Here is a 23,138-nt window from a genome sequence, read left to right as displayed (position 1 = left end):
AGATCCAAACACCATTTCTGTGAAAATTCCCAAAAGTAAAGGGAAGTCAAAATGCTCCCACAGTTTTATAGTAACCAAGGGCAGCAAGGTCAGAAACTCTCAGGGTCACAATAATGGGATGAACTTAGTAGCTGTTACCAGAATATGTTCTTAAACTATCTAAATTTTGATACCCCGTCCCATGCATGGTAACTAAGCAAGAACCACTGTTTTCAACAAAAAAGCTGTACAGAAACACATGCTCAGTTCTGGTGTGAAAACACATAATTCAAACTAAAAAAAACAAAACCAAAAACAAACAAAAATCAGACCAACAAAACAAAAATGCAAAAAAACAAACAAAACCAGGAAGAAACAAATTACAAATGAAAACGGCTACTGAATACCTTGTGTTATAGCCAAATGGAAAAAAGGTCTGGACCATCATGGGACCTCCCACTCCCACTTTATGTGTAGGATGAATGGCTCAATCACTGAGAAGCAGAAAAAGCCACCTCCTCTTTCAGCCACAGTTTTCCATTTACCAACACAAACAGTGACAAAAGAACAACCACCATGCAACAACTACGGTAATTTACGGAACAAGCTGTTGGCTCTTTCCCAACTTCCAGTGACAGCATCAGAAAAATATCTTTATTTGTGGCTACCTCAAAGGCTGAAGACAGAACAGATCCATCTAACCCAGCCCATACCCATTTTCCAATCAAATCAAGGAATTTTCCTTTAGGAAGCTGGTGTTACTCAGCTGATTTACAGGGTATGGCAGCACGACGTAACTGCATTAAAGCAATTATGTCAGAGTCAAGTCCAAGCACACAAATGGGATGAATAAGGTAGGAATAACTAACAGAAAAAGGAAAACAAAAGGCTAAGGCAGAGGAATGGAGACACAATCAATAATTTACCAGATTTACCAGAGTAGAACCAGCACCTCGAAAAGCCAGTCTCCTCATAGTGTCTGATGGCCAAGCACAGATACTGGGAGAAGGTGACACTCTAAGAGTAGCGGACCAGTAATGGTGTTAGTACAGCCAGAACTGGAAGACAAGAAGAAGGAAAGAGAGAGAGAAGAAAATTGAGAGTAGATAGATAAAGAATAACTTGGATAATTACAGCGACAGAGAAAAAAAGCAAGAAACAGAAGGTAACTTTTTTTAGCCCAGCAGAAACTCTACAAAGTAATTTTGTACACAGAATGCCAGACACTTCTGTCATTTTCACAGCAAAAATACATTTCTCTAATGTTCCTGAATACATATTACAGATTTCACAGCCACTTGCTGGAGAATGATTCATCAAGCAGAGCAGCGAGTAAACATAAGTGATATCTGACCTGAGAGTAAAAACCAGAAAGCAGTAAAAGTTACAGAATGCAAAGTACCGCAGTGCTTATAACAATAACAACGTCATCTTAAGGTCAAGAAACATTTCATAAACTCCACAGTGATGATGCACCTCCACCACTCTTCAGAGTGGCTTTTTATCCTCAGAACTGAGCACTATCAAGTATCCAGCCACACAGGCTCACTAAAGATATTCTCTTTCAATTCCTAAGCAGTCTCGAAGCCTTAGTTTTTTTCCCCCCATAAATTCCATGTGAAACACACAGAACCATTTTATGGCAAAATATTTGCTTCTATGGAGTTTATCCAACCACTGCCTTCAATCAAACCCCAGAGAGACTCTTTTCCTGTTCAACACTCTGGACATTTTCATAACACAGACATGCAGAGAAACTCTGTGCTTCATTAGCAGGCAATTCATCTTGGGAACAACCAGCCTCTTGCTTTGGCACTGCCTCCAACATCTGTCTAAGGGCTACAGTTTGGAATGGCCAACACCAGGCATGCTGGTGGGCAGGCCGATAGGAAACATCAGTCCTGTTGTGGAATAAAGGCAGGAGGGACTACATCTGGTTCAACTAGGAACCCAACAGTACACTCATTCCAATCCCACCCTGAAATAAAGATTTGGGGACCTTCCAAAAAGCATCTGCCTCCAAACTGCACAGCAGCTTCTCCACATCCACGACCCAAGGCATGAATGCCATACACTCTCAGCCATACACTGACACCGGTGAACACCTGTGTGATCCAGACACCCTGAGCACACTGTGCACAGCCTTTAGAACACATTTTTCTCCTCCAAAAACCGTGCAAAACACACATCAGTCTGGACAACAGTGTGAATTCTCAGTGAGGGATCTGCTTAAGCAAAACTCCTACGGAACATGAGGCTCCTAAATGCAAACTTCCCTCTAGATCTCCACGATCACAAGCACAGAAACATATTGTTTTGCTTAAGAACATGTCTCCTAGACTTTCTTCTGCAGCCTAGCTGTGAAGCCAACTTGTAAGTTGGCTCACAAGTCTCAACAATCACACCAAGAAACTCCACCTCCAGTGCAACAGGAGCTTGAGCATCTTCTCAGGAATCGCTCCCACCACCCGTAAAAATGTCACAAAAGCACAGACAGCTCCACAAGAAATGCTTTGGCCACCACTAACTCACAAGTACACCGCTATACACACAACAGGTGGAGAGCTGTCTCTCCCAAAGCTGCACCAGACTGAGCACCACAAGCGTTACCCTCTCTCACCTCACCACACGGACAAGTTTTACGCACATCTGACACAACACGCTTAAAACAAGCTGGTGCGTTCTAGCACACATTTCATTTTCTGCCTCCGTGTAGAGAAGAGCTAGAAGCCCACAGATACCGCGGGTATCCTTATCAGGGTCTCCCACGTTTCAAAAGAAACACTGAACACGGTAAATTTCGCCAAGAGAACAAGGGCGGCAAACGCGTCCAGAATTCCCCCGGTTACCGATCCCATTGAAACCTGCACCAGGACGGGACGGGGGAGGACGGCAGCAACCAGACCCTGTAACAGGACCGAGCCGGGGAAGGCGCGAGTCGCCGCACACCCATCGACAACAAATCGGGATAACAAACAAAGAGCCAGACACACAATTCCCGCGGAGCGCCCCGAGCGCCTGCCGGGAGGAGCGGCAGACAAAGAAAACACCTGGGCTGGCACCGGGCCCACGGGACGGCGGTGCCGCCCCGACCCGCGCTGCCACAGCACCGGGCGGGACCCGCGCCCGGACACGGGACCCCGGGCCCGGGGACAGCGCGCGGGCCCGGCCCGGACACGGGAACATGACGGGAACACGGCGGGCACACGGCCGGCACAGCGGCGCGGCCCAGAGCCGGCGGGTGGGTGACACGGAACAGGCGGCGCTCGGCGCCCCGGGCCCGGTGCGGTGGGGCCGCTGCGCGCTCGGGCGGCGCCGCCGCCGCCGCCACACAAAGGGAGGCAGAGGCCTCCAGGCTCCGGCCCGCGCCTTCCCCCCCGCGCCGCTCACCCCGCCGGCTCCGCTCCGCGTGCCGCCGCCGCCGCGGGCAGCCCCGGTGGGTGCGCGGGGTCCGCCCGGCCCGGCCCGTCCCGCCGGTACCGCCCGCACCGACACTGCCGCCGCTGCCGCAAAGCGCGCCACGGCCCGCGCGACACACAACCCCCCCACGGCGGGCCAGCGCCGGCGCGCTTTACGGCAGCGCCCGGGAGGCGGGAGCACGTGGCGGCGCCATGAGGAGACCGAGTGAGGGGCGGGAATGGGCACCGGGCACGGGCACCGGGCACGGGAACAGCGCCAGACGGCGCCCTAGGGGCAGGGGGAGCGGCGGAGGGGGGCGGCGCGGCACCGCGGGGCCGCTCGCGGCCGAGCGAGCGACAGGGGCCCAAGGCGAGGGAATGGGATACCAGGGCTGGAGAGAACGGCGGGGGAATGGGGCACCGGGAGAGGGGAATCGGACACCGGGCGGCGGAATCGGACACGGGGCTGGAGGGAATGGCGGGGTTTCGGGCACCGGCGCTCGGGGGAACGGCGCTGGTGGGAGCTCGGCCGTGTCCCCGGGCGGGCGGGGTGTGTGTGTCGGTACCCGGTGATCCCGGTACACGGTGATCCCGGTGCGTTGCAGAGCTGAGGAAGGCGAGCAAGAGGCTGAGCTGCCACAAGCGCTACAAGATCCAGAAAAAGGTGAGTCCCGACGGTGCGGGATAGGGGAAGGGAGGGGGGTCTGCTGCTAATTAAAGCTCCACGTTAACTAGTTTAACTCTAAAAGCATTTTTATATGTTGCTATAGAACATGAAAAGCATTTTTTTTGTGTTACTTTAGAAATATATTGCGCGTGTACATGTACACAGTAAGGGTATTATATTGCATGTTAAAGAGTCTGGGCTTCAGTGAGGAATTTGTTTTCCAGTGTAGGTTTTTTACATCTTTATATTTTACATTGTTTTGGGCTGGTGCATTGAAGTGTAGCTTTATGATGACACATTATGCAGTCAAACCACCTGCAGGTCAGAAATGTGCTGGTTTTTACTCTAAGTGTTTTTTTTTGGTGAGGGGGCCTTAGACTGAGCATGTATTCTTGTTCCTGTCTCCAGATCAGAGAGCACCACCGAAAGGTCAGGAAGGAGGCCAAGAAACGTGGGCACAAAAAGCCCAAGAAAGATCCCGGAGTTCCCAGCGCTGCACCGTTCAAGGAGGAGCTTCTACGGGAGGCAGAGCAAAGAAAGCAGAGGGTAAAATACAGCTTGTGGCAAAGAGGACAAGAACTGAGACTATTCCTGCCTTCAGTGAAGCTTTGTGTGTGCACCAGAGGTGCAGTTGTGGTGGACTGTAGATGGTCCTGGTAGACAAATACTTTGGAAAAGTAATATCTTTATTTCCAGGATTGTACAGTGTGCAACAATTGGCTCTTTTATTTTTAACCTTCTTTTTCTCACTGTACGTATTAACATGCTGGAAGAGTCATTTTTAATGTGCTCCAAATTGCTTGCAATGGTAAGATGCATGGATGTGCTAAAAATTAAATCTTGGCACAATGTGATTATACAGAAAATAAGGATCTGCTGTCTGCAGTGTGGAGTAATGTGGCATGGGAACAGCACAGTTGTAGTGGTTGCTGCACAGCTGTTATTTTGGGGTCAGGCTAATGGCTGGTTGCCTCTGGTTTTGAGGCAGTTGAAGGCAACAGTACTCTTTTCAGGGTAGGATGCAAAAAAACGTGTCCCAGTGTCACTTGGACAGCCAGGACTTCTAATTGAGCTGTCTCAGGAACTTGGGTCAGACATAGGGAAATGAGGAGAAAGAACAGCCTTCCTTATCACCTTCAAAAATGTTTTATCTGGCTTGGATTTTGTTTGCAATCAGCTTGAAGAACTGAAACAAAAGCAGAAGCTCAACAGACAGAAAGAACATGAAAAGAAGAGGAAGCTGGAAGCTAAAAAAAAAGCAGCCAAAATCAAGGAAAAAGCAGAGGGAAAGGTAGGTGTCCTGTATGATTTTGATTCTGTGAAGCTTATAAAAGTCATCCTGAAACTGCACCTTCTCAAGCAGGATGTTACATTTTCATGCTATGTGCGCACAGAAGTATTTACTCTTAATTCTTATTTAAATAATTTGCTTTTGTTTTTATTTGCCTTCAGGAATCCTCTGGCAAATCTAAAGGAAAGACTAAAAAACCTGTGAATAAAAATTCAAAGAAATCATTCTGCAGGGAGCTCAACAAGGTGAAGTGCTTCAGCTATCTTTATATAATTTGATGAGAGTCAGCAATGAGACCACTTGTTATTTTCCTTTCTTTGGCATTACTGTGCAGCTGCTGGAGAGTATAAAGGTTGCCTGTGATAAACATCAACACTTGACGGGATTTTACAACAGAGAGTGTTTACAGCGCAGTAACTTTTGTTGTCATCTGGTGTGTGATGCCTTATTTGAGTCTTGTCTTGTTTCTAACCCAGGTGCTTGAGGCCTCAGATGTGGTTCTGGAGATTTTAGATGCGAGAGATCCAATGGGCTGCCGGTGTCCTCAGCTGGAGCAAGCTGTCATTTGCTCTGGAGGAAACAAAAAGCTGCTGTTGGTTCTGAACAAAATTGGTAAGAAACACAGGTTTTCTCCAAGTGTTACTTGGTCACTGTGTGGTTCTGTGGTAGGTGAGCTATGAAGAAGTTTTTAAAGGAATCTGAGATTCCAGTGAGGACATTTGGTCCAACTCTGAGCTCACTAAGAAAGCTGGAAATTATTGACTTACCAGCAGCTGAAAAACCATAAAATAAAATAGCTAGAGCAAAGGGAACTTTGTATTAGATTAGCCCTTGCAGGGATGGTGGGATAATAGTTCACCAAACATCGCTCTGTATCATACACAGTCTTCTAACAAGACCCCAGCCTTAAAAACCTAATACAGGGGCCAAAAATGTAATTGGGATGTGTTCTGCTTAAGGCAGGAAAAGGAGACACTGGGTGCCTTTGGGGAACATACTTTAATGTTTCAGCCAAACATTATTTGTTGTAAAGGAACATCCTAAATGGACAAAATGTGGCCTGATTTCTAATTTCACATCAGATTTCCTACACACAGTGATATTTAAGATCGACAGGAGTGAAAGAACTCCTCTTTTTTCCAGATTTAGTGCCAAAGGACAACTTAGAGAAATGGTTGAATTATTTGAAGAAGGAGTTTCCAACAGTTGCTTTTAAATCAGCAACGTTGATGAAGGACAAGACTATGGTAAGAGCACTGCAGGCTGTCTCATGAGTAAGTTGTGTGTTTGCAATCATGCATGATGAAGCATGTTGAGGAACTCTTTGTTCTTTAAAATTCCTTTTCCCCTTGTTTGATTACACTGCTGTGACTGATGGATATGCCTTTACACTTCAGCTGAGCTTTGCAGTACAGTGTGGGGGGGTTCTTGCCACTGAAATTACAGTAGATTGATAAATCTAGAGCAATAAACAGAATATACATATTTTATCTTCCTAAATAGCTCCTGACCATGGGTTTTTTTGCCTTTGAATCCTGTAGCAGGAACAGTTCACAAAAAGACGTGCACGTGTTGATTTATCAAAACCCTCTCAGTGTTTTGGAACCAAATGCCTTTTGAAACTTCTTCAAGAGCATGGCAAGACTCTAAACAAAGCCATTCAGGTTGGGGTAGTAGGTGAGTGTTTTTGGACAGACAGGAGGAGTTTCCTTCTCCTCCCATAAAGCTTTGGGGTCCCGTGTTACAAACTGGGTAAAACTGCTAACACAGGGTTTGCTAAGGGACTTTCTAGTCATTGTATCAGTGTGAGAAATGAGGATACACACTTTGTCTTACTTCTGTAGTGAAGACTTCAGATCCAACTCTGATCTCACACTGATGATGCACCTTAGCAAAGACACTTGGAAGACGGGAGTTTTGATCAGTGTTATTTAACTTACAAGGATTTATGTGATTTTCTTCAGGTTTCCCTAACGTGGGAAAGAGCAGCATAATCAACAGTCTCAAAGGAGCGCGTGCTTGCAATGTCAGCATAGCAAGAGGTGTTACCAAGTAAGTTCAGTCTGATAAAAGCTGTTCCTTTCCCTGTTTGTTGTGTTCCACTTACCTTGAGTTTTGTTTGTGTACAGTTTCCATCCATTGGGTGCAAAATATGCACTTGTGTGCAGTTTTAAATGCACACTTTGCAAGATTAAAGGTGTTGATCTGTGTGATGGAAGCTCTCACCAGAGAATACATTGTATAAACTTACTTTTGTAGGTTTAGATTTCTGTCCTACACAAAGCAATGATGACAAAACACTGAAGCTGAGTCTGTATGAAGTCCATTCAATCCAACACTGAGCTTTGTGTCTTACATCCCTCACCATCACCACTCCTCCATTGATTATCCACTCACGGTGCATTTCTCTCTGAACAGGTCCATGCAAATTGTGCACATTGATAAGCAGACAAAGATGTTGGACAGTCCAAGTATAATTGCAGATCCTTCCAACAGTGCCCTGGCTCTGGCCTTAAGAAGTATCATAGACACTGAAGAACCAGGCTCAGCAGATGTGCTTGAAGCAGTAAATGCCATTATAAATAACTGCAGTAAGCAGCAGGTGAGCTCCATCTTTTTCCACATCTCTCACTGCATTTTACTTCTCTGTAGGTTTCTTAGGCCCAATAATGAAAGTTCCTTTCACTTCAGCTAATTCTGATAGTTTTTGCACTGCATTCCCTAACCATGCAGAGTAGCAGTGCTAAGTGTGGTCCTTCATCCTTACCAAGAGGAGGCAGAACAGCATTCTGTGATCCTGACAGCCAGAGTGTTATCCCAGTAACGTTTCTGATTTTTAAACAACCCTGCTTTTAAGATCTCATCGCAGGATCACAGAGTGAAAAATGATGATATTCTTTCTGTATCCTGTTGTTACAGTGAAGACCTCAGATCCAACTCTGATTTCACTCAAATTAACCTAAGCCTAATTCCCATTCAGTGGCTGTTTTCACAGACCAGTGCTCTGTCTCTGTCCACCCACTAGTCTGGGTGAATGCAAAGTAGTTTGTTGGTGAAGAAGGCATTTTGCTTTGTAATGTTTACTCCCACATGCAAGAGAAAAACAGCTCTTCACACTCTCATTTGTCCTCATTGTAATGCAATTTGATTTGCTCTTTTATTCCTAAAACTAAGAGAAAGGTGGGTCTCTCTAAATATGCCATTTTCTTTTGCCCCAGGTAATGATGCACTACAGTATGCCAGATTTCAGGAACCCTGAGGAGTTTTTATCTTTACTTGCTCAGAAGAGGGGCATGCTGAAAAAGGGAGGTGTTCCTGATGTAGAAAATATAGCTAAAGTAGTGCTCTGTGACTGGACAGGGTATGTATGCTGCAAACTTTGCTCTGTGCTGCTCACCTTTTTCATGTTGTTAATCCAGCACAGCAGAAACTCCAAGTCATGCAAAGCACTTAGAAAGGAGAGCCTTTCTTTCCTTTTTTCCAATTGGCCAACAGAGTTAGGGAATGCCATCCATGGATAATTTTCTGAAGTTGTGAGGGATACATGACAAAAGTCAAAGCCTGTTGCACATTACTCCCTAGCCAGTTTGCTGACTTACGCTGTAACTCTCTTAGGGAAGTTTACCTTCCTCTCCAATACCAAGTCCATATAGTTCTCTTCTACACAGGAAAGGATGTGGCAAATCTGGGGAAATTTATGGTGATTCCTATATTCTGAGGGTGGGAATAAATGTAACTCAGAATCAGTAATTGACTGTGATTTTTTCTCTTGCTCAAGTTGTTCAGCTGCTTTTACAGCTCATGATTATACAGGCAGGTGATTTATGGTGACAATGTATGCCACTTCCCTTTCAGGAGTGGGCAATCCACTTAGTACTGTTGACAACTTCAGAGTCAAATTTAAATAGCTATTAAACTGCTATTAAACAGCCAATAGTACATGAGTATTTAGGTTGAGAAGTTTCAGAGCTTTGTGCTCTGGGTTTTATTTTTAAATACAGTGATTTAACTATGTTATCTTTAGTTAGTTTTTAATGCTGATTTTTATTTCCCAGAGGCAAAATAAGCTACCACTCAGAACCTCCAGGATCTCAGACACCACCACCATATCTTACAGAACAAAAAATAGCTGAAATGCAAGAGGGCTTGAATTTAAAGAACTTAGAAGAAGAAAACAGCAACACTGTTCAAGGTAGGACTGTTACTGTGATACACTGCCATTAATCATAGAATGGTTTGGGTTGGAAGGGACATTAAAGATCATCTCACTCCAACCCCCCTGCCATGGGCAGGGACACCTCCCACTAGACCAAGTTGCTCAGAGCCCCATCCAACCTGGCCTTGAACACTTCTAGGGATGGGGAAGCCACATCTTTTCTGGGCGACCTGTGCCACTGCATCACCACCCTCACAGGGAAGATATTTTTCCTAATATACAATCTAAACTTACTTAGGTAAACTTACCTATACTCAAATCCAAGATTTTCAGCTCCTAGCAGTCTCAGAATTGTCCTTTGTTCTGCCTGCCTATGTGGGAGTGCTGTGGCAGGGAGGGGGCAAGACTAAAATGTGTCCTCTCAGGGTGGGCATTACACCTGGTGCTGTCTGACTGGGACTTAACAGACACTTACTATGTCTTTGCCAGCTTTAAAATACCCCAGTCCAGCAAGCAGCATTATTTTCCAGTCAGCTGGTATGGCAAATGGGACAATAGAGGAAAGTAAAGTGATAGAGGAAGGATCAAAGTGGAAAAACATGGAAAGAACCGAGGAGGAGGAAGAAGAAGAGGAGGAAGAGGAAGAAGAGGAGGAGGAATTTACAGAAAGCGATGATGATGAAGATGATATGGAAGAAGAAGAAGACGAAGAAGAAAATGATGTCAAAGAGGTAAATTAAGGTTTCTACCTGTTTAGATCCTGACACCAAGAACCCAGTCAGTGTCTTGCTGTGAAGTGAGGCACTGGAGACACTGGATGTAATCAAAAAGCCTTTCTCCTCCAGGTAAGGGTTGGGCTGTTTTCCTTAGTTAAGGAAACAACATTGTTCTGAGTTAGTTGCCTGAGCGGTGTGTTTCTAACCAACTGTACAAGGCGACATCCACATCATCCTCAGGGTCTGTTGGGTTTCATTTGCATGGGAGATCTCATTAGTGATGTTTGAATAACACACTTCTGATCTCTCTGACTTGTAGGAAAGCAAAGTTCAGGTCACCAGGAAAGCAAAGCTTGGAAAACAACAAGCAAACCCTCCAAATTCAGAGGAGCAGATGGCAGGTCTGTATTAAGAACTCTGGCTTCAAGGATGGTCTCTAGTACTCCAGCACTTGCATTGGTTTCACTAACGCATGATTTTCTCTTCTCAGAAGGTGAACATTCCACTTCCCTGTCCTTCAGCTTAGATAAGCCAGCAGAGGAAGATGATGCCTATGATTTTAATACAGACTATGTGTAGCAATCAGGTGTGATGGCACTGTTTGGACACTCTTACTACTGGCCTTCAGAACAGCCCTGAAGACTTGAGTTGCAGCAGAAGTGGAGGAATGCTGCACACCAGAGCTGCTGCAAAGACTCACAATTATTGCTGTATCAAATAATGTATATAATAGTGCATATCCCTTGATGGTTCCAGATTTTACACAGTCTGGGAAACTGCCTGTTATTCAGCTTTAAGTTGTAAAGTTTATTTCCTGTATTAAATCCTATTTAAAAAAATTCCTAATATGCCGAGTTAATCTGTTCACTTTGTCTTATAAAAACATGTTTCAAAAGGATAAATGGTTTGTCCTTTTCACTGCAAAACAGTGGTAAATCTTTAATTCTAGTCACGTTCAAGCAACTCAATTTCAAGATAAGTTCTCATTCCTACATCAAATTTAATTGCTTTTCCTAGAGGATTACAAGAACTCTATCCCTAGAGCCTGACTTCAGACAGTAACTTTTCAGTGTATTTTTGCAAAACTTGTAAAACTTTAATAGGTAAAAAATGGCTAAAAAATGTTCCTCATTTGAGCTAGACATAAGGTATTTTAATCAGTTCTGGACCTTCACAGGGAAAAGTAAAAGATTACATTAGTAACCCTCCGTCACTGGGGAACAAGGTGCTTGTTCTTACAGTGCTCTTGAACAAAAGTTATTTCCTGATGACACCTGTCATGTCTGGCCAAGAACTTCTAAATATAAAGCAAAACACTGCCCTGTGCAATCAGGATGTGTTACTGTGCTCAGCCTGTAGCAGAACTGGGATAGCAAGAGAATTGCCAAGAGGCCCTACAGCTGCTCCAAGAATTAAACATTTAGAATAAATGCCTCATATTGAGCATCTTCATCCTGTGAATCTGTTTTCTTCCTATTAGGTCTGATTTCTGTGTTCTTTAACAGATAGGTGTGTTTTCCCTAAAGGTATCCTGAGGCATAGTCCTCATAGGCAGCTCAAAAAGGTGTCAAGTGTAGACACAAACAGATGGAGTGTCTTTAAGCCTGCTAAAACACAGCCTGCTCATCTGAATTAAGTTGGTGAAACTGATCCAGTACAATCTTTCAAAGTTTGGTAAGTGAACTTATTACTGCTTCAAGGACAAGAATTTTTCATCAAAACCCAGCAAAAGAAACAAAAGGTAACAAACCAGATCAACATCCACGACAGAACTACAGGCAGTGACTGCAATGAGACAAGCAGTTTGAAATCCTTTTAAATGACAAAGCAGAATTAAAACCATACTCATAGTCATGAAGGAGCCCTTGTCCTTTGCTGCCCTGTATCTGAGACCATGCAGCAATCAGCTGTCATTGCATGAACACAAAGCCTTTTGTCTAAACATCTTCCACAGAGAACCGTTCACGAGCAGTGTGACAACTTCAGTTCTAACCTCTGTTAAAGGGAACAGTTGGCACAACAGCTGCTGGGATAGATCAGCTAATAATAACTACTACTCAAACTTCACAACACAGCTATAAAAAAACAATCCAAAACAACTTACCTGTAGCACAGACGATGGGCAGCCATTTACCCGAGGCTTGAGTCAACATGTTACAATTAGCTTTATTTTTGAACAAGGTTTCATCCACCACTTTACAAAACATGTTTTAGTGTTCACTGGCAGTTAAAACCACTTTGCATAGTGAAATAAAACTTGAAGAATTCATCTTTCGTAAAAGATTCAATTTTGTAGAATTCTGCAAGAAAGACTTACACAGAAATGGTTGGGAGATTTCATGCATGAAAGGGTTGTTGAGGGAACTATTTCACAGAATAACAAAACAAAACAACAAAAAACAAACTCAGAACCCAAGCAACTCTTAATTACAGTACATTGATGTGCAAGATTTGCGTGGTGCAAGCACCAAATGAATTTGTATCTTGTTCTTAGAAACATTTCTGTAACAGATAAAATGATCCTCTGCTACAAGACTCTCATAAAGAGCAGAAGAACACAGCTGAAATGATCTAAACAAAAGTGCCCATTTGTGGAGATCCCCCCTCACTTTCTGTAGTGCTGCTGGAGCAGCATCTTCTGTCATGCAGGTGACATGAGCCTCCTTTGGACCTGTGCATTTCAGAACTGCACCTGAATAAGTGCATCACCTTGTGCTCCAGAAGGCAAGGATGGCTCTGTAATACATGTTGGCTTAAAAAAAGAAATGTTCTGCTTGGCTCCAAAAGTTTCCTGAGAAAGCACCATCAGTTATCAACATTGGCTCTACTTTGCTTCATAGGCTTCAGAGTGTCTGCGGATCAGGTTGAACTTGCCTGTAGGGTCAGGGACATACCACTTCTCCCAGACTTCAGCATAGGAAGCTGTTCTTCCCCAAGGTTTGAAATGTCCATTCCAATGGAGCAGCTTGGCAGCTTTCACAAACTGAGGAGAGTACCTTTTTCCAGCACTAGACCCTTTTATGGAAAAAGCAGCGTTAGTGCCTGAAATAAAGGCAGCAGGAACAGCAACATGCAAAGCGTTAACTTCAAAACAGGATTTAACAAAGGAAATCTTATCATTTATGGAGAAAGGAGGTGATATGGGAGGCAGATAGAAGGGCAAAGTGAAAAACAAATCAGGTGCAACTGAATGCCACTTTAATCGCTCTCAGTATCTATTTTAATATGCTGCCTTAACTTCCAAGTTCATTAAAACCCCCTTAACACCCAGATGTATTCAGCAGCCTATTTACTGTTCATCAGAAACAAAACCTAAAAAAGCTTTCCCAGCACTGGGGTTTCATGAGTAGCAGAACAGATATGAATGTCTGTTCTTCTCAACAGTCTTGGAAGAAACACCTCAAATCACTTCAGATACAACATATATGTGGAAAATTAGAAGTATTTTGTGAGTAAGTCAATTCAAGAACTATCTCTCAGTAGTTCAAAGAAGACCATGAAGGCTCAGGCCCACAAGCCGCAAGAAGATATTGCAAAGCTGTGTTTCTTAAAGAACAGGAGACAGAATAGGGGAATAAGAGATCCATTTGCTGCCTCACCAATCAAGTGTCCAGCTACAGGCCTGGAAAACCACACTGGGGAAACAGTGTCACAGGTGTTTCGTACATACCGAGATGTCGGACGTTCCACATGGGATCAATACTGGAATGTTGCTTGTAGAATACAATTAGAAGTGGAGGTGTTGTGATGCTGCCAGCCAGAGTCTTACTGTAAAGTTCCTCTCTGGAAGAGAAGATGAAAATAAGTTGGGAAAGGATGCTGGTGTGGCTCTAAGACTTTTCAGTTGCAGCAGCGTGACAGGAGCCCACAGATACACACACAGCCCTTCATCCAACAAATGCCACCAGCACAACCCCAGCCCTGACCTGCTGTCACCCCAGCTTGGGGGTACTTACATGACATTAAGTGCCATCCACTTCTCCAATTGCTTAGTGATGTTCTGTAATTTCCATTCCGTCAAATTGGCAACGAAAACTCCTGGATTGAAAGAGCAGGTGTTGGCTTTCATGGCAAGCTTTCGGATGGTTTCTTTTTTGTAATCTAGAAAGCCAATGTAATTATACTGGGGGGGGGGAAAGAGAGTAGAAATTAGCTTAAAATATGGTGGAATTCCTATTTAAAGAAAAATTCTGCACAACTCACAACAGACAGGCATAAATTGAAGTTGTTAAAGCAAATATCCCTTCCTTTAAAATAAAAAAAAGAAAGCTTAAGAGCTTTTTTAAGCTCTTATATATAGTATATATATAGTAGTGTATATAATCATATTTTGGAAATATGATTATATACACTACATATTTTAAGGAATGCTGCATGGTCTTAATACTACCATATTATTAATATGGTACCAGTCTCAGAAAAAGCACTTTTTAAACATTCACAAATGAAAAATTCTCCCTCTGATGTTGTAACACCTCTTGCTGTTCCATGCTAGAAATTGCCCTCATTGTAAAGCACAGCAAAAATTCAAAGTGCTTTTACTGTGCCTAAACAGAAACTGTAGGTGCTACTTGTAACACAAACATCAGCATAAATTGGTTTGGGTAGGGACAGTCACATCTCTTTAGGTTCACAGCATTTAGAACATTCCCAAATGCCTGGGATCTGTGGTATTGTTCCCACTGGATCAGAATAAAACTAACCTGATTGCCTGCTCCACGGACAGCAACTTTGCTAGTGGTTGAGTCACAATCATCTGAAAATGCAGCTGCATGTCCAGGTTTCAATGGAGTGTTGTAAAGTTCAAGAATATCATCTGGAAAATGGAAGTAAGCACAGAAAAATCAAAAGCAATCCTGACTAAGTGCCAAGTTACATTTTGTTCAGGCCATTGCTACAGCAGATGAAACCATTCAGTTTAACCGAACTCATTCATATTTACAAAGTTTTGACATCTTTTCTCAAAGTGTTTGGGCTCTGAGAGATGGGATATTGCCCTCAGCATAAGGCCAGTGGCAGCTAACAAAGGTGCCATACCTTGCACTATTACATCATCATCCACGTAGATGACCTTCTCTGCATGAGGTACCAAGTTGGGCAAGTAGAATCTTGCAAAGGTTAACTTTGAGAACAAGAAAGCAAGAGAAGTGAAGAATTAAATGAAAAACTGTCCAAATAAATGTGAAATGGAAATTCTCCTGCACTTATCTATGGCACTAATTTCCAAGACAACTTCTATAAAGGAAATAAAACAGGCAGCAATATCCTACAAGTCATTTAAAATAAACGAGTTCCATCAATTCCTGGTTTCCTATGAATTTATGTATTGATTAACTTTAAAATTTGTCTGTATTAGAATTTCTTATTTCTCCACATGTATCTGTAGTATCTCCAAGGTGTTGGCATGCTTGACATGCTGTGTTTCACTGTAGCTAGCAGCAAAAAATGATACTAAGCATGGATATGTAGACATTCAAATGCATCTTTCACTAGCTGGAAATTTATTTTTATGGAGATTTAGGAATTTTATTATAAAAGACTCCTATGCTAACAGATGTGGTTTTGATCTCTAGTTGTGTTAAAAGCCAACATCGAAATATATTGCTATTAACTAATAACTGCAAAAAGTAATCAACAGCATCCTCACTGGTTTGAAGGTGTCTGCTTTTTGGGGATCCACTTGTACTTTCCCTTCTAAGACACGAGGGTCAAAATCCAAAATTCGGTATCTCATGTTTTTCAGAGCAGTGCCACTTAGCCACAGCCTGCAAACAGGGGAAAGGCACAGATCTTGTTAATGAGACAAAAATCAAATGAAAAGCAAGAGATCTGACTGACAGCGACCCAGATCTTGATGTGCCCACTAACTTCCCTACCCACAAACACATATCTGGGGTGTCATCTATGGCTGAGGCCAGTGGTGTCCTGTGTGGCTGCAGGGACATGCCCACTGCCAGCACACTGCTCACCTGGGACACGTGAAAGGTATGAGCTTGCCACTTGTTTCATTAGAAATACACAGTCCTGTTATCACAGGTCCTTCACAAAAAACATCAGTGTGCACAGAGGTGGGTAAAAATAAAAGGATCAAAGAACAGTCTATGAAAATGGAGAAACTTGACTGACGGTATTTGAATTGCTTGACGAAATGTATAAGTAACATCAACAACCCTTCCACCAACGAACACCAACCCCACTGGTTGGATATAATCCCCTTGGAAAAGATGGCTCTTTTCCATCCCTGAAACTTTTCCAGAAGGAATAGCTGTAGGACTCCCCACAGCAGCCTTGCCAAAAAGCTGCAATAAGCAGCAGCAGGCAGGACTGCAAGTCAGAGGAGAGCAGCTCCGGGGAAAGGCAGCTCTCTTCTCAGAGATACTGAAGTTTACAGTGTTGTGGGAATCCAATGAAAAGATCATTACCTCAAGTGATCCACTGTATCGTTCAAAGTAACAACATGGAAAACCACGTTGGATCTGGTGTGATGGTAAATGCTGTTCATGGCTGCAATTGCACCCCCAAGCCTCTCATCTGATGCTGCAATGACCACAGAAATCTCCTTATCATTCCTCTCATCTATCAGCCTCTGGGGAGCTGCAGGAATGAAATCTATAGGCTGAAGTCCTAAGGGACTTGAATCTGTGGAGTACAAATGGCATCACATACTTGTTTTTATTATTACACATTATTATAACTGCATTAGAATTCCCAAAACCTTCAGTTATTTCTGCTATGCAAGCACTTGGATGTCTCAGCAGGATCAAGGCCTGCCAGCATCAAACACTGAAAACAGAGCACCTGCTTTTGAGATCTGAGATGTTAATGAATAGAAGAACACCACAATTACAAAAAACTACACACATTTAGTCACACATATTCACACACAGCACAAGGAAGTAATATAAGGCTGAGCTACAGTGGGTCCCTTTTCCATGTCTAGAACCTCACTGACTTCCCCCTCCCATTTACCCAAACCACTCTCTGGTCAGAGCACGTGCTTTCCCTCTAATCTTAAAAAGAATAATATTTTTTCAAAATTAAAATAAAACCCAACATACCTGATAACTCCCGTTTCAAGAAGTCACTGAGGCTTAGGAAGTTATGATGAAGAACTAGCAAAAATATTATAACAGCCACAATGAGGATGGAAATGTTCACTGAAAATTTCAAAGAAAAAAGTTCATCAGCATAAGCAGAGAAAAAGAAACTCAGATACAAAAGATACTTCAAAAAAAATTAGACACACATATACACATACCTTTCCTTAATGTCATTTTTCTACTGATTTATTTATGAGCATAAGGTTCCTGAAAACCTGCAAGAAAAAAATACAGCAGTCACTTCCTACTTCCAGTGTATGCCTACATGAGACATAGGCACCATCACCAGGAGTGTCAAAACAGTTCCTGAATGCAGTGAATGTGTCCTTCTCTAAAAAAAGATAAAGCTATGCCACATTTTAATAACTGAGTGTGGTACCTCAGTACATACATAGCTACAATCCTAGAATGGCTTGCATTGAAAGGGACATTAAAGCTCATCTCATTCCAACCCCCTGCCATGGGCAGGGACACCTTCCACTAGACCACATTCCTCCAACACTTCCAGGGATGGGGCAGCCACAGCTTCTCTGGGCAACCCGTGCCAGGGCCTCACCACCCACACAGCCAAGAATTCCTTCCCAATATCCCATCTAATCCTGCCCCCGTCAGTTTAAAGCCATCCCCCTTTGTCCTGTCACTCCACGCCCCTGCCCAAAGTCCCTCTCCAGCTCTCCTGGAGCCCCTTTAGGCACTGGAAGGGGGTCTCAGGTCTCCCCAGAGCCTTCTCTTCTCCAGGTGAATAACCCCCACTCTCCCAGCCTGTCTCAAGCAGAGGTGCTCCAGCCCTCAGAGCATCTTTATGGCCCTACTCTGGACCTGCTCCAACAGGTCCAAATCCTTCTTATGTTGGGGACTCCCCCCACATACGACTTATCTAAAGAAGAACTTGGAGGTAAAAAGGAGACATACACTTCCTTCACTGACAGAAAAAAAATGCCAAACTCCTTCTACCAGTCAGAATGATCTGAAAAGATCTAGAAAATTACGTGGGGTTTCTTTACTGTTGAAACTATTTATTTAACTATCTGAACTGGAAGCATCTAAACAATAAGATAAATTATTATACGTTTCCTTCCATGCTTAACTAACTGCAGGATTTTGGCAGGACACTGGTTTATAAGATTTTAACAAATAGCACTTTCCAAACCATGAAAGTCTCTACATAGAATATAACAGAATATCACCTAGAGCGTTGTCACACCAAAAAAACCCACAAAAGCAGGCAAGAAGGTACTACCATCATGTTATAGATGGGGGTAAAAACACAACACTGATACAATTTTGGTAAGAAATTCAAACTTGTTCATTATTCAAGGGTAAAGGTGACTATGAAATCAGAACAAGAGTTGTGTATCCTGGAGTGTGAAAGAGCTCTCAAATAACACATAGAAAGCGCCGTGACAACATACAAAACTCCAGAAACGGTGACAGACTTGTGAAATCTCTCTATTAAAACACCACAGGCTGTGCTGTGACCGTTCCATGTGTCAGACCCAACCACCTTCTCTCGCTGCTGCATTTCTCCCCCAGAGCAGATGCATTTGTGGAGCACAACAAACCCCAGCCGGGAGCCCTGTTCTCCAGCACCACAGCACGGCTGGCACGGGGCGGGACACAGGGCTTTGCTTACAGAGCACAACGCCACGTCTCGCTGGGGAACGAAGCACTTTGCGATTCCCAGCGCACAGACACAGCCTCTGCCTTTGAGCGGTGGCTGAGGGAACTGGCGGTGTTCAGCCTGGAGAGGAGGGGGCTCAGGGGAGACCTCATCACTCTCTACAACTCCCTGACAGGAGAGCGTAGCCAGGTGGGGGTCGGGCTCTTCTCCAGGTAACCAGCGATAGGACAAGAAGGCACGGTCTTAAGCTGCACCAGGGGAGGTTTAGGTTGGACATTAGGAAGAAGTTCTTCACGGAGAAAGTGATCAGACATTGGAATCGGCTGATCAGGTTGCCCAGGGAGGTCGTACAGTCACCGTCCCTGGAGGTGTTTAAGAAGAGACTGGACACGGCACTCAGTGCCATGGTTTAGTAGACGAGGCGGTGTCAGGTCAAAGGTCGGACTCGATGATTTCAGAGGCAACTCCGGTTGATTCTGTGAATCTGACACGCGGCAGCCGGGGCTGGAGGCACCGACAGAGCGACTCCTCCGCAGGGCACGGTCAGCGCCCGCACAGCCCTCAGTGAAACACACACCGCGCGGGGCCCACGCTGCCCGCCCCCGCTCCCCGGGCCCCCGGGCGGGCACAGCCGCGGCTCCCCCGCCCCTCACGGGCCGCCCGCCCGCGCCGCCACCGCGGCACCCCCAGAGCCGCGGCTGTGCCCGTCCGGCCGCCGCCAGCCGCGCCCCCCGCGCTGCCGCACCTGCCGCACCTGCCGGGGAAGGCGCCTCCGCCGCGGGCCTGCGGGGCCGAGCCGCCGTTGCCGAGGAGACGCGCCCGGGCGAGGGCGGGGACGGGACCGGGATGGGGAGCGCGCGGAGCGACCCCGCGGCAGCGATGGCCGAGGCGGGAGGCGGCACCGGGGCCGGCGGGCTCGGGGCGGGGCAGCCGGGGCGTGTTTCCGGCCAGCTCAGCAGCCGCCTTCCGCTGCCGCCGCGCCGAGACGCTGGTCCCCGCCTCGCCGGGCATCGCGGGCAGCAGCGGGAGGAGGCCGCAGAGGCGCCGCCGCCATGCTGAGCGCGTTCCGCTCCATCCCCACGCAGATGGTGGGTAGGGCCCGCCGGGCCGCGGCACCGGGGCACCGCGCGGGGGGGAATGTCCCCTGCGGGGTTGGGTGTCCCTGCATCCCCCGCGGGGTTGATACCTGCGTCCGAGGCACGTAGGAGCTGCAGGGTGAATCCGTATAATTCCGGTTTATGAGCTGGGAAGCGGAGATTTAACGTGCTGTAATGCAGAGCTGTGCAGGGGACATCCCTCCGTGGTTTCCCGCCTGGGCTATAGACAGAAGGCAACGCGTGCTCGCTGAGAGACAGGTTTTCTAAAGTCACGCAAACAATTAATAGTTCGGGTTGGAAGGGACCTCTGGAAATCACCCAGTCCAACCCCCCTGCCCAGGCAGGGGCACCTGGAGCAGGTGACACAGGAACAAGTCCAGGTGGGTTTGGAATGTCTCCAGAGAGGGACACTCCACACCCTCCCTAGGCAGGCGGTTCCAGGGCTCTGCCATCCTCACTGGAAAGAAGTTCTTCCTCGTGTTGAGGTGGAACTTGTGTTTTAGTTTATGGCTGTTGCTCCTCATCCTATCTCTGGGCACCACTGAAAGGAGTCTGGCACCATCCTCTTGGCACCCGCCTTGGAAACATTTACATGCACTAATGAGATCCCTTCTAAGTGCCACACACGCTGTATCCCCCCAGGCACACGCTCTGCCGTGGTGTTACAGCTTTTTCTTAGTGATGTTAAGCTGACTACAGTGATAGTTTGAACTGGCATTACTTACCTTGAACAGGCAGTACTTGCTTCTGTTTCCAGGTGGTGTGGTCGAGCCTGCAGGGCAGGTGTTCCCAGACACTGTAAGAAAAGTAATTCCAGTCTGGTCTGAAAATTGAACAAAAGAGCTGAGAACCCATGGTCAGGCTGAGTGTGGGCTCTAACCTGAAGGAGTTTAACAGGCAGGTTTGTGTTTTGAATAACTGACCAAAAAGTGTCTCTTTTCACAGGACTACAAGGGCCAAAAATTAGCAGAACAGATTTTTCAAGGAATCATTCTTGTCTCTGCAGTAAGTATACTAGAACTGTGGGTGAGAACATAAAAGGAGTATTTTGTCTTCTGATTTTACAAACTTTTTTTTTGTTCTGATTGTTTGGGGTCACTAAAAGCTTTAGACAAAATCAGAGGGGCTGTCATGTGTTAAAACTTTGTCTCCCCATGTTTTACTTTCATTATTGGCCAGCAATTTTGAAAAGAAGGCTAGAAAGGTGGAGGAACTGTGCTTTTGAAAAACCTGTATTCTCCTACTTCCCCCCCACAATTTAATCATGGCATGAGAAATGTTTTTCTTCATTTAGAGTTTGATTTTTTTAATATACTTCTTTCCCAGGTAATTGGTTTTATTTATGGATACATCACTGAACAGTTTGGATGGACTGTCTACATAGTTATGGCTGGATTTGCTTTATCATGTTTGGTAAGAATTTTTTGTCTGCAAACTAGAAAATACATGCACTATTTAACCTGGAATAATAGTTAAATTAAGAGCACAGACTAATGTTTGCTATGTAATTCAGATTGTTAATACGTATTTGTACTTCCTTTGATCTGCAGAAAGTGCTTTGCAGGCCAGTAAGTGCCTTTTCTGAAATGCTAGCAGGATTTTAGAGAACACTGCAATTAAGTATTGGGTTTGAGTTCATTTTTCACTTCAATTAAATGTTACTGTTAAGTCCAGCTGACAGCATTGGTAATAGAAAGGACAGTGAGGCTTCCTTGTCACAAGAATTTTGCAGCTGGCCCGTGCTGCCCGAGGAGAGCGGCAAGAAGGCAGAGTATGGAATTAGAGGAGTAATTCCTTATTGTAACACACGAGGTGTCCCATTCCAATTGGGGCACACCGAATCCAGTCTTACACGTGGTTCTTTTGCTTTTCAAGAGTTCAGATACAACAGGATTTGACCAATCACCACTTAACTCACACACACACAACTGTTTTGAAAAGCCACTATAATTCTCTGGCATCATCATCCATCTGCTCCTTACTTACTTTAGCATCCCTGAGTTGCTCTGGCCAGAGTTACTGATCCATGATGCCAGGCAAGGGGAGGGTCTCATAGCAGTGTTGGGATGTGCTGTGATGCTGGTGTCACCTCAGGAGTCCCTTTTTCTTCAGGTGGGTGCTGTCCTCCTCCTTGCAATGACCTGGGGTCATGACCATGCAGTATAAACTGTAAATATATGTGCCTTTGTAGCATGAAATTGTGTGAGTTTTCTTAGATAGAACAGATAAAGATTAAGATTTTCCTAACAAGCTGTACAAAACAGCTCTTTAGCATCTCAATGTACATGTTCTGACTCCATCCCTTGTCTCCCAGCTGACGCTCCCTCCGTGGCCCATGTACCGCCGCAACCCCCTCAAGTGGCTGCCTGTGCAGGAGTCAGGCACGGAAGACAAGAAGGCAGCAGACAGAAAGCCAAAGAGACACGCTAAAAGCTAAAGATTACGGTTCTTCACACTGTTACTTTGTTAAATTTTGTTAAATGAATTCCCACTGGGAGATACTTCTTGGCTGAGTTGTTTGGTTTTTTAATTAGTGCTTTGTATCCTGTCATGAGTACACCAAGCCCCACAGAGAGCGTGAAGGCTCTGAAGCTGGTCTGGAGCTTCAGTGAAGTCACTGGGAACACAGGGATGGGCAAAGGGTAAAGCCAATACCTGATGAAATTCTTCTGTGCTGTATTCATCTCTCAGCCACCTGTAAAAGATTGCTCACACAGGTAGTAACTGTATCAATCTAGCCTCTCTGATAGTTTAGACAAATTTGTTCCATGTCCTCCCTGTAGCTTTCAGTTACTGGATGTTTCCCCCCCTCCACATTAGCTGGTACCCCTTCTTTGGCAGAATACATCATGATTATGATTCTGTGTGTCTAAACACTGTACAGTAATTTATGTAACTTACATTTTTTCTAGTTAATATTTCGGTTTCCAGCACAAGTTATACTGGCTTTTGCAATATCTTCTTAGCAGCAGTAACTTAAATAACTTTAGAAGGCTACTGGAGGTCACATCTCACTCAAGTATTTTAGTGAAAAGGAACACAGTGAATCAAATCAAGTCCAGTTAAGCTACTGTTATAGCATAAAAGATAATACAGACCTGGACTTATACTGA

General features: G+C 44.9%; 4 protein-coding genes and 4 non-coding genes across 22 annotated transcripts in view; 6 read left to right on the top strand and 2 right to left on the bottom strand.

Moving 5' to 3' along the window:
- PBRM1 (polybromo 1) overlaps window positions 1-3,410 on the bottom strand; it is a 58,067-nt gene extending 54,657 nt beyond the window's left edge. For 6 of the 13 annotated variants that reach the window (XM_027700458.1, XM_027700466.1, XM_027700464.1 and 3 more), the window contains exon 1: window positions 915-1,037. In XM_027700458.1, the coding sequence (XP_027556259.1) occupies window positions 915-953 (39 nt within the window). In that variant the 5' untranslated portion in view covers window positions 954-1,037. Of the gene's footprint in view, window positions 1-905; window positions 1,077-3,369 lie in introns of those variants that run through there. The other 7 variants (XM_027700465.1, XM_027700462.1, XM_027700457.1 and 4 more) reach the window with 5 other exon arrangements.
- A 121-nt stretch (window positions 3,411-3,531) lies between these two features.
- On the top strand, window positions 3,532-11,055 carry GNL3 (G protein nucleolar 3). The gene is made up of 15 exons (XM_027700586.1): window positions 3,532-3,603; window positions 3,983-4,041; window positions 4,453-4,590; window positions 5,222-5,335; window positions 5,497-5,580; window positions 5,812-5,947; window positions 6,479-6,582; window positions 6,877-7,012; window positions 7,300-7,387; window positions 7,754-7,937; window positions 8,554-8,696; window positions 9,391-9,527; window positions 9,981-10,222; window positions 10,527-10,608; window positions 10,698-11,055. Exons 1-15 carry the CDS (start codon window positions 3,591-3,593, stop codon window positions 10,784-10,786), a joined length of 1,749 nt encoding a protein of 582 aa, XP_027556387.1. The 5' UTR covers window positions 3,532-3,590; the 3' UTR covers window positions 10,787-11,055.
- On the bottom strand, window positions 5,582-20,769 carry GLT8D1 (glycosyltransferase 8 domain containing 1). Of its 3 annotated transcripts, XM_027700589.1 has the most exons (11): window positions 19,683-19,781; window positions 17,466-17,522; window positions 17,266-17,364; window positions 16,630-16,846; window positions 15,855-15,972; window positions 15,245-15,329; window positions 14,911-15,023; window positions 14,164-14,330; window positions 13,878-13,990; window positions 13,082-13,222; window positions 5,582-5,905 (listed from the first exon to the last, which is right to left on the bottom strand). In XM_027700589.1, exons 2-11 carry the CDS (start codon window positions 17,479-17,481, stop codon window positions 5,880-5,882), a joined length of 1,095 nt encoding a protein of 364 aa, XP_027556390.1. In that variant the 5' UTR covers window positions 17,482-17,522; window positions 19,683-19,781; the 3' UTR covers window positions 5,582-5,879. The 3 variants fall into 3 exon arrangements, with proteins under 3 accessions (XP_027556390.1, XP_027556389.1, XP_027556388.1); XM_027700588.1 differs by lacking the exons at window positions 5,582-5,905; window positions 19,683-19,781 and adding an exon at window positions 20,751-20,769 and having other exon boundaries at window positions 12,354-13,222; XM_027700587.1 differs by lacking the exon at window positions 5,582-5,905 and having other exon boundaries at window positions 12,354-13,222.
- LOC113976171 lies at window positions 6,007-6,082 on the top strand. The gene has a single exon (XR_003537025.1). It is a non-coding gene; the product is annotated as a small nucleolar RNA SNORD19 (small nucleolar RNA).
- Window positions 7,143-7,216, top strand: LOC113976173. Its single transcript, XR_003537027.1, has one exon. It is a non-coding gene; the product is annotated as a small nucleolar RNA SNORD19 (small nucleolar RNA).
- Window positions 7,611-7,687, top strand: LOC113976174. Its single transcript, XR_003537028.1, has one exon. It is a non-coding gene; the product is annotated as a small nucleolar RNA SNORD69 (small nucleolar RNA).
- LOC113976172 lies at window positions 8,216-8,291 on the top strand. The gene has a single exon (XR_003537026.1). It is a non-coding gene; the product is annotated as a small nucleolar RNA SNORD19 (small nucleolar RNA).
- On the top strand, window positions 19,914-22,527 carry SPCS1 (signal peptidase complex subunit 1). The gene is made up of 4 exons (XM_027700592.1): window positions 19,914-20,016; window positions 20,971-21,030; window positions 21,352-21,438; window positions 22,340-22,527. Exons 1-4 carry the CDS (start codon window positions 19,981-19,983, stop codon window positions 22,460-22,462), a joined length of 306 nt encoding a protein of 101 aa, XP_027556393.1. The 5' UTR covers window positions 19,914-19,980; the 3' UTR covers window positions 22,463-22,527.
- Window positions 22,528-23,138: the final 611 nt, after the last annotated feature.

Source organism: Neopelma chrysocephalum, unplaced genomic scaffold (assembly GCF_003984885.1).
Source record: "Neopelma chrysocephalum unplaced genomic scaffold, ASM398488v2 Primary Assembly neopelma1_147, whole genome shotgun sequence".
In the NCBI taxonomy this organism is placed as follows: domain Eukaryota; kingdom Metazoa; phylum Chordata; class Aves; order Passeriformes; family Pipridae; genus Neopelma; species Neopelma chrysocephalum.
The sequence above is the reverse complement of the archived record's forward strand: the minus strand, read 5'-3'. Positions and strand labels throughout refer to the sequence as shown.

What these genes read in the sequence shown, in the direction of transcription:
- GNL3 (XM_027700586.1), top strand. An exon ending in TGATGAAGGACAAGACTATG is followed by an intron (nt 6,583 to 6,876) that starts GTAAGAGCACTG and finishes TGAATCCTGTAG; the next exon opens with CAGGAACAGTTCACAAAAAG. An exon ending in CATTCAGGTTGGGGTAGTAG is followed by an intron (nt 7,013 to 7,299) that starts GTGAGTGTTTTT and finishes GATTTTCTTCAG; the next exon opens with GTTTCCCTAACGTGGGAAAG.
- SPCS1 (XM_027700592.1), top strand. Translation starts at nt 19,981, where the DNA reads ATGCTGAGCGCGTTCCGCTCCATCCCCACGCAGATG. An exon ending in GCTCCATCCCCACGCAGATG is followed by an intron (nt 20,017 to 20,970) that starts GTGGGTAGGGCC and finishes CTCTTTTCACAG; the next exon opens with GACTACAAGGGCCAAAAATT. An exon ending in GAATCATTCTTGTCTCTGCA is followed by an intron (nt 21,031 to 21,351) that starts GTAAGTATACTA and finishes CTTCTTTCCCAG; the next exon opens with GTAATTGGTTTTATTTATGG.
- GLT8D1 (XM_027700588.1), bottom strand. An exon ending in GATACAGTGGATCACTTGAG is followed by an intron (nt 15,973 to 16,629) that starts GTAATGATCTTT and finishes CCCTGTTTGCAG; the next exon opens with GCTGTGGCTAAGTGGCACTG. An exon ending in AAGCAGACACCTTCAAACCA is followed by an intron (nt 15,330 to 15,854) that starts GTGAGGATGCTG and finishes TTGTTCTCAAAG; the next exon opens with TTAACCTTTGCAAGATTCTA.